Source organism: Chelonus insularis, unplaced genomic scaffold (assembly GCF_013357705.1).
Source record: "Chelonus insularis isolate UGA/USDA-ARS -01 unplaced genomic scaffold, ASM1335770v1 scaffold_362_pilon, whole genome shotgun sequence".
NCBI classification, from domain to species: domain Eukaryota; kingdom Metazoa; phylum Arthropoda; class Insecta; order Hymenoptera; family Braconidae; genus Chelonus; species Chelonus insularis.
In genome coordinates this window covers 982,647-997,254 of record NW_023276793.1, presented here as the reverse complement: position 1 = coordinate 997,254, position 14,608 = coordinate 982,647, and the positions used below count along the sequence as shown (strand labels likewise).

At 26.8% G+C, this 14,608-nt stretch overlaps 3 protein-coding genes across 6 annotated transcripts; all 3 read left to right on the top strand.

Annotated features, from left to right (window-relative positions):
- The first annotated feature begins 2,728 nt into the window (after positions 1-2,728).
- Positions 2,729-5,440, top strand: Sqor (Sulfide quinone oxidoreductase). Its single transcript, XM_035094349.1, has 8 exons — positions 2,729-3,381; positions 3,455-3,566; positions 3,653-3,877; positions 4,171-4,371; positions 4,439-4,648; positions 4,715-4,901; positions 4,972-5,218; positions 5,303-5,440. The coding sequence occupies exons 1-8, from the start codon at positions 3,305-3,307 to the stop codon at positions 5,361-5,363; spliced, it is 1,320 nt and encodes a 439-aa protein (XP_034950240.1). The 5' UTR covers positions 2,729-3,304; the 3' UTR covers positions 5,364-5,440.
- An 80-nt stretch (positions 5,441-5,520) lies between these two features.
- Positions 5,521-6,960, top strand: zetaCOP (COPI coat complex subunit zeta). 2 transcript variants are annotated; one of them, XM_035094352.1, is made up of 5 exons: positions 5,521-5,678; positions 5,998-6,243; positions 6,333-6,466; positions 6,531-6,621; positions 6,827-6,960. In XM_035094352.1, the coding sequence occupies exons 1-5, from the start codon at positions 5,646-5,648 to the stop codon at positions 6,872-6,874; spliced, it is 552 nt and encodes a 183-aa protein (XP_034950243.1). In that variant the 5' UTR covers positions 5,521-5,645; the 3' UTR covers positions 6,875-6,960. The 2 variants fall into 2 exon arrangements, with proteins under 2 accessions (XP_034950243.1, XP_034950241.1); XM_035094350.1 differs by lacking the exon at positions 5,521-5,678 and adding an exon at positions 5,718-5,876.
- Positions 6,961-7,622: 662 nt separating this feature from the next.
- PIP4K (phosphatidylinositol 5-phosphate 4-kinase) lies at positions 7,623-14,353 on the top strand. 3 transcript variants are annotated; one of them, XM_035094364.1, is made up of 9 exons: positions 7,623-8,171; positions 8,748-8,845; positions 9,573-9,683; positions 9,909-10,127; positions 12,307-12,445; positions 12,634-12,933; positions 13,024-13,199; positions 13,285-13,427; positions 13,603-14,353. In XM_035094364.1, the coding sequence occupies exons 1-9, from the start codon at positions 8,034-8,036 to the stop codon at positions 13,788-13,790; spliced, it is 1,512 nt and encodes a 503-aa protein (XP_034950255.1). In that variant the 5' UTR covers positions 7,623-8,033; the 3' UTR covers positions 13,791-14,353. The 3 variants fall into 3 exon arrangements, with proteins under 3 accessions (XP_034950255.1, XP_034950256.1, XP_034950257.1); XM_035094365.1 differs by lacking the exon at positions 9,909-10,127; XM_035094366.1 differs by lacking the exons at positions 7,623-8,171; positions 8,748-8,845 and adding an exon at positions 9,098-9,243.
- Positions 14,354-14,608: the final 255 nt, after the last annotated feature.

Genomic DNA, 14,608 nt, shown 5'->3' with positions numbered 1-14,608 from the left:
TCCCATCATTGAGCACCCCGAGCACCGAATCATCCAAGGCTTCCCTTACTAAATGACCTACTGTACAACAATAAACACTGCCCCATAAATAGTGATGGACATTAAAATCACCCCCTACAAAAGATCTAACCCCAAACTGATCGGAGAAGCGTATCCACTCAGCCTCACGAATGCAAGCATCTGGAGCTCTGTAACAAGAAACAAAGAGGTACCATTCTTTTTCAATTAAAAGCTCTACAGCAAGGATCTCTATCTTACCATTACAATCATAAATGTTATTAACTGTCCGATACTTAAATCCGTTCCTGATTAGAATGGCCACTCCACCACCAGCTTGAGCAACTCTGTCTTTCCTCATTACATCAAAACCACGTACATAAATGTTCTTGTCCATGTTTAACCAAGCTCAACATTTTTTATCTCAGTCTTCTTCCTCTTTACAGTCGATACCTCCAGATCCTCTTGACTATACTCCTCGCTGCTAGATCTTAATCTAAGATTGCTTCTGCTTCTACTTTTTCTTATTTGACTATCACCTTCATTATTATTTCTTTTACTATCTTCATCATCTTTCTTATTCTTTTTTTTCTTTTTTTTCCTCTTGCTTATATCAAAATTGTCTTTATCTCCGATCAATTCACCATCCAGCTTATTCAAAAACCTAACCTCTTCGGAGGTTAGATTATCGTCTATCAAAATATTTGTATCTTCCTCCATCACTTAACCAATATAATTTATTCCAAACAAACAAGCAAGAGATACTTTTATGATATTTAATTAAAATTTAATTATTAAAAACTGCTGACCAGTATTTAATTATGACTTCGATAAAAAAAAAACCGGTGGTTATTATCAATCAATCGCATAACCTCAATTCATGTAATTATAATATCGTTAAATATTTGTATGTCGCCATCTAATGACTATTAGACTAACGACAGTTTGTTAGTTAACGACGATTGCTTGACGATTAGATTGTTTATAACAACGAGGGGAGAGTTTGTTTATCTTCAGTTTTTGACTGTGACTTGAGTTGACCGCACGGATTCTTTCTGCTAATTAATTGCTGTCAATCATTAATAAACATTTTTCTTTATTTTCTAATTTTCCGAAGTTGTTATTGAGTCTTATTTTATATTGGTGTCAGAAGTAGGATTGAGTCTTATTTTACAACATTAATATGCCAAAAGTAATCGTTTACAACGATTTGATTTTTTTTTCTTCAATTTATCCATTTAATTATTTGACGCTGAGTCGGAAAATCTTTAAAAAGGGTTATAAACATTTTTTTAAATATACTTCTATGAGCGTAGCTTTTTTTTAAACAATTAAAAAATATTCAGAAGTAGTTGAAACAGTCCGTGAGGAATTCCGGCACTTCGCTGGCAAGCTCTATCCCCACCTTTCGTACTCAAGCCTGCATTATATAACGTATAAACATAAACATGATGTCGGAGATAATGCGATAGCTGTGTGGTTAGAACACCAGGCTTTCATTTTACCGATTAGGGTTCGATCCCAGTCCTAGCCAATTTTTTTTTTTCATTAAAATTTTATATAAATACAATAATTGGTTGTTTGTATAAGTTCAAAATCAATTCCTATAGTCTTTTAGAGACAACATTTTCTAAAAAAGAGAATTCGTAGTAACTCGTTCCTCACCCTCAGCTTATTTTACATTTATATAACTGTACTAAAAAAGGGCTTATGGCCCTGTTCGAATGTCTTCTTCCTCAGCGTTCATTAATTAAAAGAATTATAAAAAAAAAACTTAAATTCTTATAAAGAATCAATTTTGGCTTATTAAAATTATAATTACATTCAATTCCACTAAAAAAAAAGGAAAAAAAAAATTGGCCGAGATCAGGATTGAACCCTGCTCGGCAAAATAAAAGTCTGGTGCTTTAACCACAAAGCCAGCATATTTCCAATCAAAGTTTCATGTTTATTAATCTTAAACTACATGCTTCGATCCGTAGACTTGGAATTGAGCTCGTTTGTTGACATTTATACCTAATAGAAATAATAATAATGGATGAATATATGTATTTGAAGTTATTTGCAGGTATTATATTAATTAATGTTAAATGAGTATCATCATTTTCATTTATTCTAACTGCAATAGTCATCAAAGTGTAGGGCATTGTAGTGTGACACACTACATTTACATCACATACATATATTACCCGTACACACACATACAGAATTTACTCGCCAAAATGCAGGGCACCATCAGTTCTGGATACGGATTGAGCATTTTTTCAATATGGATAACTGAGGTCATCTGCGAGCATAATGCTGTCACCTATCGGAATTTTTTCAAACTAATTTTCCGGAGAATATCATCTGGAATACAAGATTTCTAATTATTTCTGAATTATTCAATTTTATACTATGAATTGATTTTTTTGACATTCAGACAGGTGGCAAGGACTGATGCAAACACGAATTTTGGGCGAAAAACGTATAAAAATAGAATAATTAGTGATTTTTCATCTGAATGATGTGGCCGCCATCTTGGAATTTAAGCGCGGCAAGTCAATTCATAATTTGTTCATTATTCTTTCTAATTTTTTCAATAAAAATATTCACTACGTACAAGAAGTTATTGTTTACGTCATTCCGGCATTAATTCCTCTGTAATTTGGTACCTAATTTTATAGAAATAATTGTAAATTGGCGAAGAAATTAGAAATTTCCCGATCCCATGTATTTGGATAGGGGGAATCAGTCGCCTTTCTGACTTCAGCCCAGCCTTAATTTAGATGTGGAATCTCTGTTTGAAAGAAAACTACTCCATTGATAATTGCTCGGATCGTATCAAAGTTTTTGATGAACCAGGCATTAATGACACCGAGTGTACACACATAAATCTTCCATAGTTGTGGAAACTTATAAAATGATGTTATTTTTAGTTTCATTAATTTCTAATTGAATTTTCTAGTAATGAATTAAATATTCATTGTGATCAACATTTAATATTTAATTTAAAAAATAATGAAAACAAAACTAGTGTACAGGTTAAGTTAAGATTCTTTTGAACTTTTTCACCAGTTATACAATAATTTTAATTTTATGCAATATATTTATGTATCAACATATTAATTTTAGAAAGTGATAATTGTAATTTTTATCAATTTAATTTTCTTAAGTGAAAGATAACTTATCAAACTTTTAAGATTTGTTATGAATTAAGTACATCATTTCATTTTTAATTGTGTACATATCAAAGTAAATCATAAGTGTTTTACTGTAATCATTTTTATAATTATTCATTTTCAAAGTCAACTGTACTAACATCAATATGAATATTATACATTTTGGAGTTTTTATGACAGTTAATCGATCTCAAGAGATTATTAGACGAAACGTTCATCATATGTAATAAAAATTCAACAATATTTAATATTAACACTATAAATGTAAAAAATTTAATCATTCTTATTTATTTCAGGTGCAAATTTTTAGTCATTGGAGGTGGTACAGGAGGATGTACAATGGCTGCAAAACTAGTAAATAGGTTTAACAGTCCACCAGAACATGTATTAGTTCTTGAACCTAATGAGGTAGTTTTATTAAATATAATTTTATGTATACTTCATTATTTCAAAATTAAATTTATTGTATTTCAATATAACTTTTTTATTTAAAGATTCATTATTATCAACCACTATTTACATTGATTGGTGGAGGATTAAAAACTTTTAAATCTTCAAGGAAAAGGATGATCGATGTTTTACCACGAAAAGCCCAATGGATCAAAGACAGTGTTGTTGTTTTCGAACCAGATGTCAATAGAGTTTCTACTAGCAGTGGTGTTATTATTGAATACGAAATAATGATTGTTGCTATGGGATTGCAATTATATTGGAGCAAGGTATCATTACGTTTTAATTTATTTTTAATTAATTAAATATAATCTTTATACTGAGTAAGATATTCTTATCATATTTTACCACTTCAAAAAAAACCAACGTAATTGTTTTCTAGAAAGAAATAATTTTGAAGAGTTGCTGCTTCAAATTGATATTTTATCCATTAAACTTTTCATTATATTCCTGGAATTTGCCTCTATTCTGGATACGATTATAATGCTGAAAGTTTTTTATTCATTAACGATAATTAATACATGATACTTTTAATAACTAATATTACTTTGATTTTTTATAGATTCCAGGTTTAGTAGAGAATTTGAAAAATCCAAATGCACAAGTATGTTCAATTTATGGTTCTGACACAGTGAATGATGTTTTCCAAAAAATACAAAATACCCAAAAAGGTCCTGGTGTTTTTACTTTTCCAAATACTCCAGTCAAATGTCCTGGTGCACCACAAAAAATAGCTTATCTTGCTGAAGAATATTGGAGAGACGTATGTGTTACTTTCAATAGCTAGTAATATTAATTTTCATTTTAATGTATCGCATTTAATTTTTTAGAAAAATCTTCGTAAAGATATAGATGTTATATATAATACAGCTCTTCCTAATATTTTTGGAGTAAAAAAATATGCCGATGCTCTTTGGGATGTTTGTAAAAATCGTGATATTAAAGTTAACGTTCAAACAGTTTTAAGTGAAATACGGGGTGATAGTAAAGAAGCTATTTTTATTAATTTAAATAAACCAAATGAATTGATTATTCAAAAGGTAAAACAATAATACATATAATTGTTTTTCATTAATAAGGCTATATTGTAGAAATCATTCTTTTAGTACGGGCTTTTACATGTTTGTCCTCCAATGGGTCCTCCAGAAATTTTGAAACAACATACACAGCTGACAAACTCAGCAGGTTTCTTGAGTATAGATCCACATACTCTTCAACATACCACGTATAAAAATATTTATGGGATTGGAGATTGTACTTCAACGCCAAATTCTAAAACAATGGCAGCAATTGGTAAATCAATTTTATCTCAAAAGAATAATTTGAACAAATTTAACAGCTATAGGACTAAATAAAATTTCAGCATCTCAGTCAAAGATTCTTTATGATAACATTATGAATGATTTGTCTGGAAAACCAATGACAGCTGTATACAATGGTTACGCATCATGTCCACTTGTAACAGGACGTAACAAGTGTATTTTAGCAGAATTCGATTACAATCTTAAACCATTGGAAACATTTCCAATTAATCAGAAAAACGAATATTGGGCCATGTTTATGATGAAAAAATACTTTTTTCCATTTCTTTATTGGAATTTCATGTTGAAGTAAGTTTATTTTGTGATTATTTCCCATTTTTAATGATAAATTTTTTACTTAAAATTCCAAAACAAGAATTTTTTCATTTTTAGAGGAAAATGGAATGGCCCGGAAATTTTTAGAAAAATTTTTTCACCATTAAAATCAAAATAAGATGAAACATCTTATCAATCATCATGGTTTGATTAATTTTAGAATTGAATTTAGCGCTTCTACTTAACTGATTATTCAGATAAGCAGCACATAGATAATTTATAATGTTTCATTAATAAAATAATTCTGTAAATAGAATGTAAATACATTACCTCTATATACCGACAATTTTACATGTGATTTATAATAATAATAAAGATAAAGAACTGTTACAATTGATTTTTTTGATATTTAACTGTTTAACTGACTAACGTTGTGTTTAGCTGCCATTTGACACGTTTGATGGTAAACGTAAACATGGACGGACAATTGTTGGTAAATATTTCTTACTCTATACAAACATAGTAGGTTATCTATAATTAGTAAAAGTTCAAAAGTCTAAAATAAATTTTATATAATATAAAGCAGTGTATTGATGTTTGTTGAAGAATGAATCGATTGCACTTATCGACAATTAATGACCATAACCTCTCTGCAATGGTTCAAACTGATTCAGACAATATGAAGTTTCACGTACATAATTTTACATTAAGTTTTTCTGTGCAAAATTAATTTTATTAAAATTTTATTGTTGTTATTTATCGAGATAGTAGTTGAATTTGACTTTGTTATTGTTATAATTTTTCTTTCATAGGAACCAACTCTCTATACAATAAAAGGAATAGCAATTTTAGACAACGATGGAAACAGGATATTAGCAAAATACTATGATAAAAATATATTTCCAACAGCTAAAGAGCAAAAAACATTTGAGAAGAATCTATTTAATAAAACTCATCGTTCCAATACTGAAATAATTATGCTTGATGGATTAACCTGTGTCTATCGGAGTAATGTTGATCTTTATTTCTACGTAATGGGAAGCTCGCATGAAAATGAAGTAATGATAAAATATTGAATATTTAGTTTTTTTTTTTAATTAAAAAAACTTTATTTTCTTATTGAGTACTAAAAATGTTTCTATTATAGTTAATTTTAATGAGTGTTTTAAACTGCCTCTATGATTCGGTAAGTCAAATTTTGAGAAGAAATGTGGAAAAAAGAGCAGCATTAGACAGTTTGGATATAGTAATGCTTGCCATGGATGAAATATGTGATGGAGGGTAAGTTGAAAATAATTATCATTATTTTGAACGATGTCAATTTTAATAGATTTTTTTATTTAAGTATAATTCTTGATGCTGACGCTGCCAGTGTTGTTCAAAGAGTTGCATTGAGAACAGATGATATTCCATTAGGAGAACAGACAGTTGCACAGGTGAGGAAAATGATAACTAATCAATAATAAAAATACACAAGTGTTTACTCATTATTTGTGTCATTTGCATGATTTTTTTTTTATTTGACACACGTTTTTCTGTACTTGCCTTCTGTATTTGCACAGTCAATACTTGTAAGTTGTTTCCTTCAATTTTGTAATGTATCAAACGAGTTTTTTCATAAATGTCTTTACTCTCTTTTAGGTTCTCCAATCCGCTAAAGAACAACTTAAATGGTCTTTATTAAAATAAAAAAAGTTTAATAAAATCAACTAAGTAATGCTATTATAAAATTACTACAAATAAAATAATTTTATATATACATATATAAAAGGTAACATTTGTCCTTTTTTTCTTTAATAAAAATAACAAAATTCGATTTCTTAACACAAATAAAATTGTATAAATGTAAATTACTTATACAATAACAATTTTAATGCTAATTCTTGTCAAGCCTAATTTAACATAAAAAGTATTTATTTATATATATATATCAAACTTTTAAATATACAAAAAATATTAATGCAACAAAAATGCATATATTTTATGCTTTTAATTTATTAAATAGATTTTATTATTGCTAAATGCTAAGTCTGAAAAAAAATAATTTATTATTATGATTTCAATACCTAGAAATTGAATAAAAAACAATGCAAATCAAATTCCATTTTTCACTTTTACTCGTCACTGCAATTATTTTACAAGCTAATTGAAAATTGTGACCATCCGGTAAATAACTTTCCTAATTCAACTCTATACTCTAAAATCTCTTGAACTGTTGACGATTTTTTGTTTTACTATATTAATTAAATAAAAATAAAATCGTACTACCACCTTTTTTAGCAACTTTTTAATTGAAATTAAAGTTTTATTCAATCTTTCTTTTCGTCGTTTAAATTTTACCGCTTGACTGCTGGCCATATTGGTAATATTGCGCATCCCACAATACACTGCAGATGGGCGCGTGCCACCATTTTTAAAGAGACAATCAGTAGTAGATTGACGGTCGTTCTGTTTAGATCGAAAACTTTTTCATACAATAAAATTTCATAAAATACAAACATAAAGTTAAAAAAATTTTTAGTGTAATAGCAATTTTAAAGAACTTTAAACTAATTACATTATTTTCGTGTGAACAAAAGAGTTATAGTTGATTATTGGTAATTGTGTCGAGAATTATTACATTTTTTGCTATTGGATGAAGCGCAAAATGTCGATGGCGTAATCGAGTTATTACAATTATTTATTTATCTTGCGGCGTTTTTATTACACACCTCGAACAGGAAGTTCTTGCGGTTATTTGGTCAAGTAGCCATCTGATAATAATAAATAATTTGACAATAACACAGTACACCATAGAGTAATTAATAATTATTAAACGTGAAAAAGTTTTAAAAAATAATTTTGAAAAATGTCGGGGACACTACATTCATCTGGCGGGCTCTCAAAGCTGAAGAAGAAACACTTTCGAGTTAAGCATCAAAAGGTCAAGCTTTTTCGTGCCAACGAGCCACTCCTAAGTGTTTTTATGTGGGGTGTCAATCACACAGTAAGATGATAATCAATATTAAATAATAATTTTTGTCCCTTAACCTCCTTGGTTACAATCCTTTTATTTGTTTCAACGCTTTCATTGCTCACTTGTTGAAAGAATAATTTCTTCAAAGAAATCATTATTTCAATTGATCAATAAATTATTGCTATAATTGATAACAATTGTAGATGTTATTGCTACTTAGGAAGACAATTAATGCTAATTGATATAATATAAGACTGAAAAAAGTGCTCTAGAATCTGAACTAATAAGGAATAAATGTCGACAATGTCGCGTGATCTAAACTACTATTATTATGATTCTATATAAATTCATTTAACATTGATTCTAATTGACTTTAGTATCAGTTCATAACATTGATTTCATAAATATGTTGAACTATAAAACATACACAGCCAGATTTTATTATTATGTTCTAAAAGATAGACAAAGAATTTAACAAAAACTTATATATAAATATTCTGATGAGTAATAAGCAATGTTAAGCAATGAGTTGATTGTTAATTATCATGAAAATCTATATTTATAATATTGCAATTCTTATAATATAACTGATCAATTTTCTTACAGATTAATGAATTAAGCCACGTCAATATACCAGTTATGCTGCTCCCAGATGATTTTCGAGCTTACAGTAAACTAAAAGTGGATAATCATCTTTTCAATAAGTAAGTACTAATACTTTTTATTTTTTATGAGTTATAAAATCATCAATCTTAATAGAGCCGGAGAGACGTATCTATTGAATGAATAAAAGAAAAAATGAATGAAAAACAGTTTCATTTATTGAAAGGGGTACAAAAACAACCTAAAACTTCAAAATGTGTTTATCGGTAACTAGCAAAATAGCTTCATTCTAAATATATCAGTTTAATAGTAGATTGCTGAGTATCTGATTGTAATAATAGAAACATTGAAGGTCTCCAGCATTAAAACAGCTATTTTTTAATAAATATATTTTGGCTCTTTATCAGATTAACTAAGTTGTTCATATTTGCTTGATATATAATTTAATATAAATACTTATTCCATATTTAACATTCATAAATTTAGGATGATCACTCAGGTGAAACCTATTTTGACATTAGAATTTATTACGTGATGATTAAAAATGATATTTACTCAGTTACACCTGTTAAAAAAAACTTTATAAATTGTTTTCCTTGTTTTTCTACCAACTATATATTGATCTGTTCCTTCATTTATTATTCATGGCTTATCAATAAAAAAAACTTTAATGCAAACTTTTATCGAATATTATTTATTATTTAAATGATATTATGTTTATCAAAACCTTTATTTTGTAATTATTTTATTAAATTTTTCAAAATTATTTGTCATTAAAATTCACTAAAATTCAAATGATTGATTTTTTATATAAATTTATTCTTTCAGAGAAAACATGCCATCACATTTCAAAATAAAAGAATACTGTCCTCTTGTATTCAGAAATTTAAGGGAAAGATTTGGTATTGATGATATTGATTATAAGGAATCAATGACCAGGTAAAGATAAATATATGTTTGTGTAAATATAAAATTAATTATCTTATTATTATTTAGCAAACTGAATAAATTTATGACTAATCTATTTCTTATTAGTATAATTGAAATTTTGGGTAAATATTTCATTTTTAATTTCATTGAACTTTCATCCGCTCATTTATTATTCAACAGAACAACAATAATTTCGGGATAGATAAGTAAAAAAAAACTTTCTGTATAATGTAGATGTCGTGTGTTTAATCCCTCGCGAGCTAATCGGCGATTGAGAAAGCCACAAAATACTGAAAGTATTCAGGCAATCAACGAAAATGGAAAACTACATCAAATGGTACAACGATCCGCTACTGTTCCTTCGATAACAATATCGGCTCCTAGCTCCGCGTCGCAATTACCGAATATTACTAAGCCACAACGTACCTACAGTTTTAAACCAAAACGTCTGAGGTTTGACATTTTTATTTTGTTTCCCTCAATCATGTTTTATTTACACCTTACTTCTCCTATCTATTTTATTCGTGTCGTGATTGAGTTGTAATTAACGAAAATGATCATTCATTTGTTTTTGTTTGTCAATCGATGAAATTACACTGGTCTACTATAATACCATTTTTTTATCTTTTAAAATATTATATTTAATTATGTTTTTAACATAATATCAAATTCTCGCGTCAATTTTTCTTAAATATGTTTTTTCTAATATTATTGAAATATTTAAATACATAAAAAATTCTTTAATTAAAATAATATTGGCTAAATTGAAAAGAACATTTTCATAAAATATTGAATTATGATACTAGTGTTCCATCGGAAATTTTTTTTAAATAAATTACAATAAATATTTTCCGATATCATTCAAAAGTCAAAAACAAAATTTAATATCAACATTCACAACAAACAATTTTTGTTCTCAATGTATAAATTTGAATGTATCAGAAATAAATTTTCGTTATACTACAATTGTAAACAATCAAATAATGCAAAAAATTTAGAGTAAACAAACCAGTTTACAAATATTAAAATGAGTTTCGAATTATATCTGGTTTCGATTTGATAATATTAAAATGAAAAAAATCACGATGATCTGTTATTATTTAACAAATTAAATGATGCATTTCCCAATATGATAATAAATTTTTTGGATATATAAACTAAGAGAATTTAAGTTCAGAAAGAAAAAGAGTCAACTGAACGTAATTTATTCAACAATGACTATTTGCTTAACTAATATAATATTGAGTTATAATCTTAACTCAGAAAAAAAATTTTTGAATCTTAAATGAACTTTAAAATTCGAGCTAAAAGATATCTCTTTGTATAATCATAGCAAAAAATTTTTGAATTCTTTGAATATTTTCTTTTAGATTTTTATATAATTATTTTTAATATTCAAGACAAATTGTGTACTTAAAGAGTATATTTTAATATATTCATTACGTAAATCGATAAATAAACTTTTTTTTAAATCAGTATTAACTGAACAAATTACTGATAATTTTATAACGACTTTGAAAAAAATTATATCATGTTAAAGTTTAGTTGTTTTTTTAAAAAAATGTTCTAAATTTATTTTGAGAAAAAATTATGTTTTTCTCTGAATCAACCAGTTTAGAGACTTTTTTTAGTGAATAGTACTTGTGGAAAATCTCAAATTTTCAAATACTTATATTAAAGATCGAATGGTTCAAAATCAATGGTCTATCTATCATAACTATATTATCATATTATGTTTACATAATTTCGATTACAATTACACTTATTAAGATTACATTAATAATCTAACGTTTTTGTTTGTGAATCAAACAAGAAATTGTTTAGTGCTCTTCGACTATATATTAAATAATTGACCAATTGGCTAATGTTGATATTGCAATTTTCAATATGAAATTTAAAGAATTTAAATAAGTATCAAAACGATTTTTTCATTAATCTGTGGACTGAATATTCTATTCAATACAGTTGTTTCTTAAAATAAAGCTGGTGACAATCAAATAATTTATTTCATTACATTTAAAATTTTTAATTTTAATCTTAATTTGAAAAATTTTCAAACTTACAAAATTCATATTTTTTTATTGATTAAAAAAAGAAATTGACCAGTGTTATCATGTCATTAATAATTCCCTTTTTTGATAAAATCAATTTTCTTAATAAACAATTGCAAATTGCACTATGATGATAAAATTAACAATAATTAATAATAAATGAATTTTCTTGAAAGGGTGAAAAATTTTTAAACTCGCACAGCAACAGCACCATCAATATTTTTTATAAAAATTAATCTGCTTAAACACATTTAAACATAAATAAGCAATTTATGTATACACTTCGACATGACAAGCTTTTCTTGACTGTTGCTTGGCTTATAAATTAATTGCGTTTCGAATCGATTGCTATGTAACTTATTGTATGTCACTACATCAATATTATTCAAGTTTAATCTACTTTTTTGAAAGAATACTTTAACAATGACTTAAAAGTATTTATTATATGATAATAATTTTATTTTTTGACAATTGAAAATAATATTAATACCGTTTTGAATTTGAAAATGTGAATGAAGAATAGAAAAAATAATTGATAAATTTATTTGTCAACATATATTTATTAATGTTCGTTTTTTTAGATCACAACCAACGCTTGATGATTCTTCAGGTAAAAGCGGCGCTAAATTTTATCAATCTTACGACAAATTATTTATTATTAAGACATTAACGAGTGAAGAAGTGGAAAGGATGCACTCATTCCTTAAACATTATCATCCAGTGAGTAATGGTTAATAGCATTTTAGTCATTATTGGAATTTACTAAATAATTTTTTTGATTTTTTATCACTCATTTCAAAACAAAACAGATGTATATTATATTTTCTATTATTCAATAAACTGTAGAATTTTTTATTTTTCAAAATGGATTATTGAAAAACTTGATAAAATTAAGTTCTTTTTTTCAGTATATTGTCGAAAGGCATGGAAAAACTTTATTACCTCAGTATTTAGGAATGTATCGTCTTACAGTTGATGGTGTAGAGCATTATGTAGTCGCAATAAGAAATGTTTTTTCCAATCACTTAACAACGCACAAAAAGTTTGACCTAAAAGGTTCTACAGTTGATCGAGAAGCATCTGACAAAGAAAAAGAGAAAGATTTACCAACATATAAAGATAATGATTTTGTTAAAGACGGTATGAAAATTTATATAGGTGAAGAAGCAAAAACCAAGTTAATTGAAACTCTCACAGCAGACGTAGATGTAAGTATAAATAAAAAAGCATCAATAAAAAAATTTTTTATTAATTATTAATTTTTTTCTAATTTATTAATTAATCGTTTTATTCAAAAGTTTTTAACGCGATTGCATTTGATGGATTATTCTTTACTTGTGGGTTTACACGATTGTGCACGAGCTGAGCAAGAAAACCGAGAAAGAGCAGAAAGAGAAGAAGATGAAGATAATCATGATGATGAAGAAGACAGTGAATCCGGTAGTGGTATAGATTCTAGGGGACCTGGCACTGAGTAATTACAATATAACTCTTTTTTTTTAATAAAACATTTTGAATACTTAATTAATTTTATCCCTTGAAACAATTAATTATTTTAGAAGAGCTTGGGGATGGGGTGGAATTACTGGGATGACAACACCCCCAGAATCACCTCACACAGGATTTATGAGAGAAATGAGTCTTCAATATGAAAATTCGATTATACCTGAACTCGATATATATGCTATTCCTAGTTCAGAAGGTAATTCGTCAAGAAACTTTTTTTTAACATTCATTGAATCTTTTGTGACTATAGTATAACTTGATATTAGTATAACTACTTTTACTGATAAAATTGATTTTTTGATGATAATTTGATAACAAACAAAAATAATAACAATAATATAAACAAAAATAATGTCAATTATTTGTTCCAGGAGCTCCTACTAAAGAAATTTATTTTTTGGCAATAATTGATGTTCTGACGCACTATGGAGTGAGAAAACAAGCAGCAAAAGCTGCTAAAACTGTGAAATATGGGTCAAACGTTGATGGTATTTCTACTTGTGATCCAGAGCAATATGGCAAGCGATTTATTGAATTTATGAGTAAAGTTATCGAATAAATCAATGTTTATTATCTATTTGACTGAATAAATGTTGAGAGATTAAATCAAATGGAAAAAATTGTTACTAATCTATTGCTATTGCTAAGTTCATGTCGATGGTGAGAAATTAGAAAATTCAATTCAAATCTATATTGTAGTAACAATTACAAATATTACTTAAAAAGACCATTTGTTATATTCGTTTATTTAAAAGATAGCAAGTATAATAAAAACATAAAATCAGTTTTTTGTGAGTAAATAACAACTGATCTATTCCATTTCTGCGTTTTACATGATTTAAAGTGTTTAAATTTTAAATGTAAGCTTCATTGAATGTCTTTTAAATATTTTTTTTGATTTTCTTACGATGTTTTTTTTTTCTATAATCTCAAATTAGTTTATACAATAAAATATATGGTACTAAGATAAAAATAATGTCAATATTGAAAAATATTTTAAAATCGAAGAAAAAACTATTAGTAATTCGCAGAAATGAAGCGGAATGGAAATGAAATAAAACATCATTTTCAACAAAAAACTAGATTATAAAAAAAATAAATACAATAAACCAATAATACTAACGCGGTTGTTTATAATTTTTTATAATTCATCTAAAAACTAAATACTAGTATAACTAATTCTATATTTTTAAGATTTTTCATCTAGTCTCAATTTTATAAATTTATTTTTACTATTTGTTTGTGTTGTAGTTTCAATATAAAATTTTTCATTTCCATTTTTTCTTGAAAATTCTATTAAAAGAGATTACATATTATTAAATGTTAAATCTCATATTTTTACTGTAAATTCAAAGAATATTGCAGAAAATAAAAGAA

What these genes read in the sequence shown, in the direction of transcription:
- Sqor (XM_035094349.1), top strand. Translation starts at nt 3,305, where the DNA reads ATGAATATTATACATTTTGGAGTTTTTATGACAGTTAATCGATCTCAA. An exon ending in AGACGAAACGTTCATCATAT is followed by an intron (nt 3,382 to 3,454) that starts GTAATAAAAATT and finishes TATTTATTTCAG; the next exon opens with GTGCAAATTTTTAGTCATTG. An exon ending in TAGTTCTTGAACCTAATGAG is followed by an intron (nt 3,567 to 3,652) that starts GTAGTTTTATTA and finishes TTTTATTTAAAG; the next exon opens with ATTCATTATTATCAACCACT.
- zetaCOP (XM_035094350.1), top strand. Translation starts at nt 5,793, where the DNA reads ATGAATCGATTGCACTTATCGACAATTAATGACCATAACCTCTCTGCA. An exon ending in CAGACAATATGAAGTTTCAC is followed by an intron (nt 5,877 to 5,997) that starts GTACATAATTTT and finishes TTTCTTTCATAG; the next exon opens with GAACCAACTCTCTATACAAT. An exon ending in GAGAACAGACAGTTGCACAG is followed by an intron (nt 6,622 to 6,826) that starts GTGAGGAAAATG and finishes ACTCTCTTTTAG; the next exon opens with GTTCTCCAATCCGCTAAAGA.
- PIP4K (XM_035094364.1), top strand. Translation starts at nt 8,034, where the DNA reads ATGTCGGGGACACTACATTCATCTGGCGGGCTCTCAAAGCTGAAGAAG. An exon ending in TTTAAACCAAAACGTCTGAG is followed by an intron (nt 10,128 to 12,306) that starts GTTTGACATTTT and finishes TCGTTTTTTTAG; the next exon opens with ATCACAACCAACGCTTGATG. An exon ending in TCTAGGGGACCTGGCACTGA is followed by an intron (nt 13,200 to 13,284) that starts GTAATTACAATA and finishes TAATTATTTTAG; the next exon opens with AAGAGCTTGGGGATGGGGTG.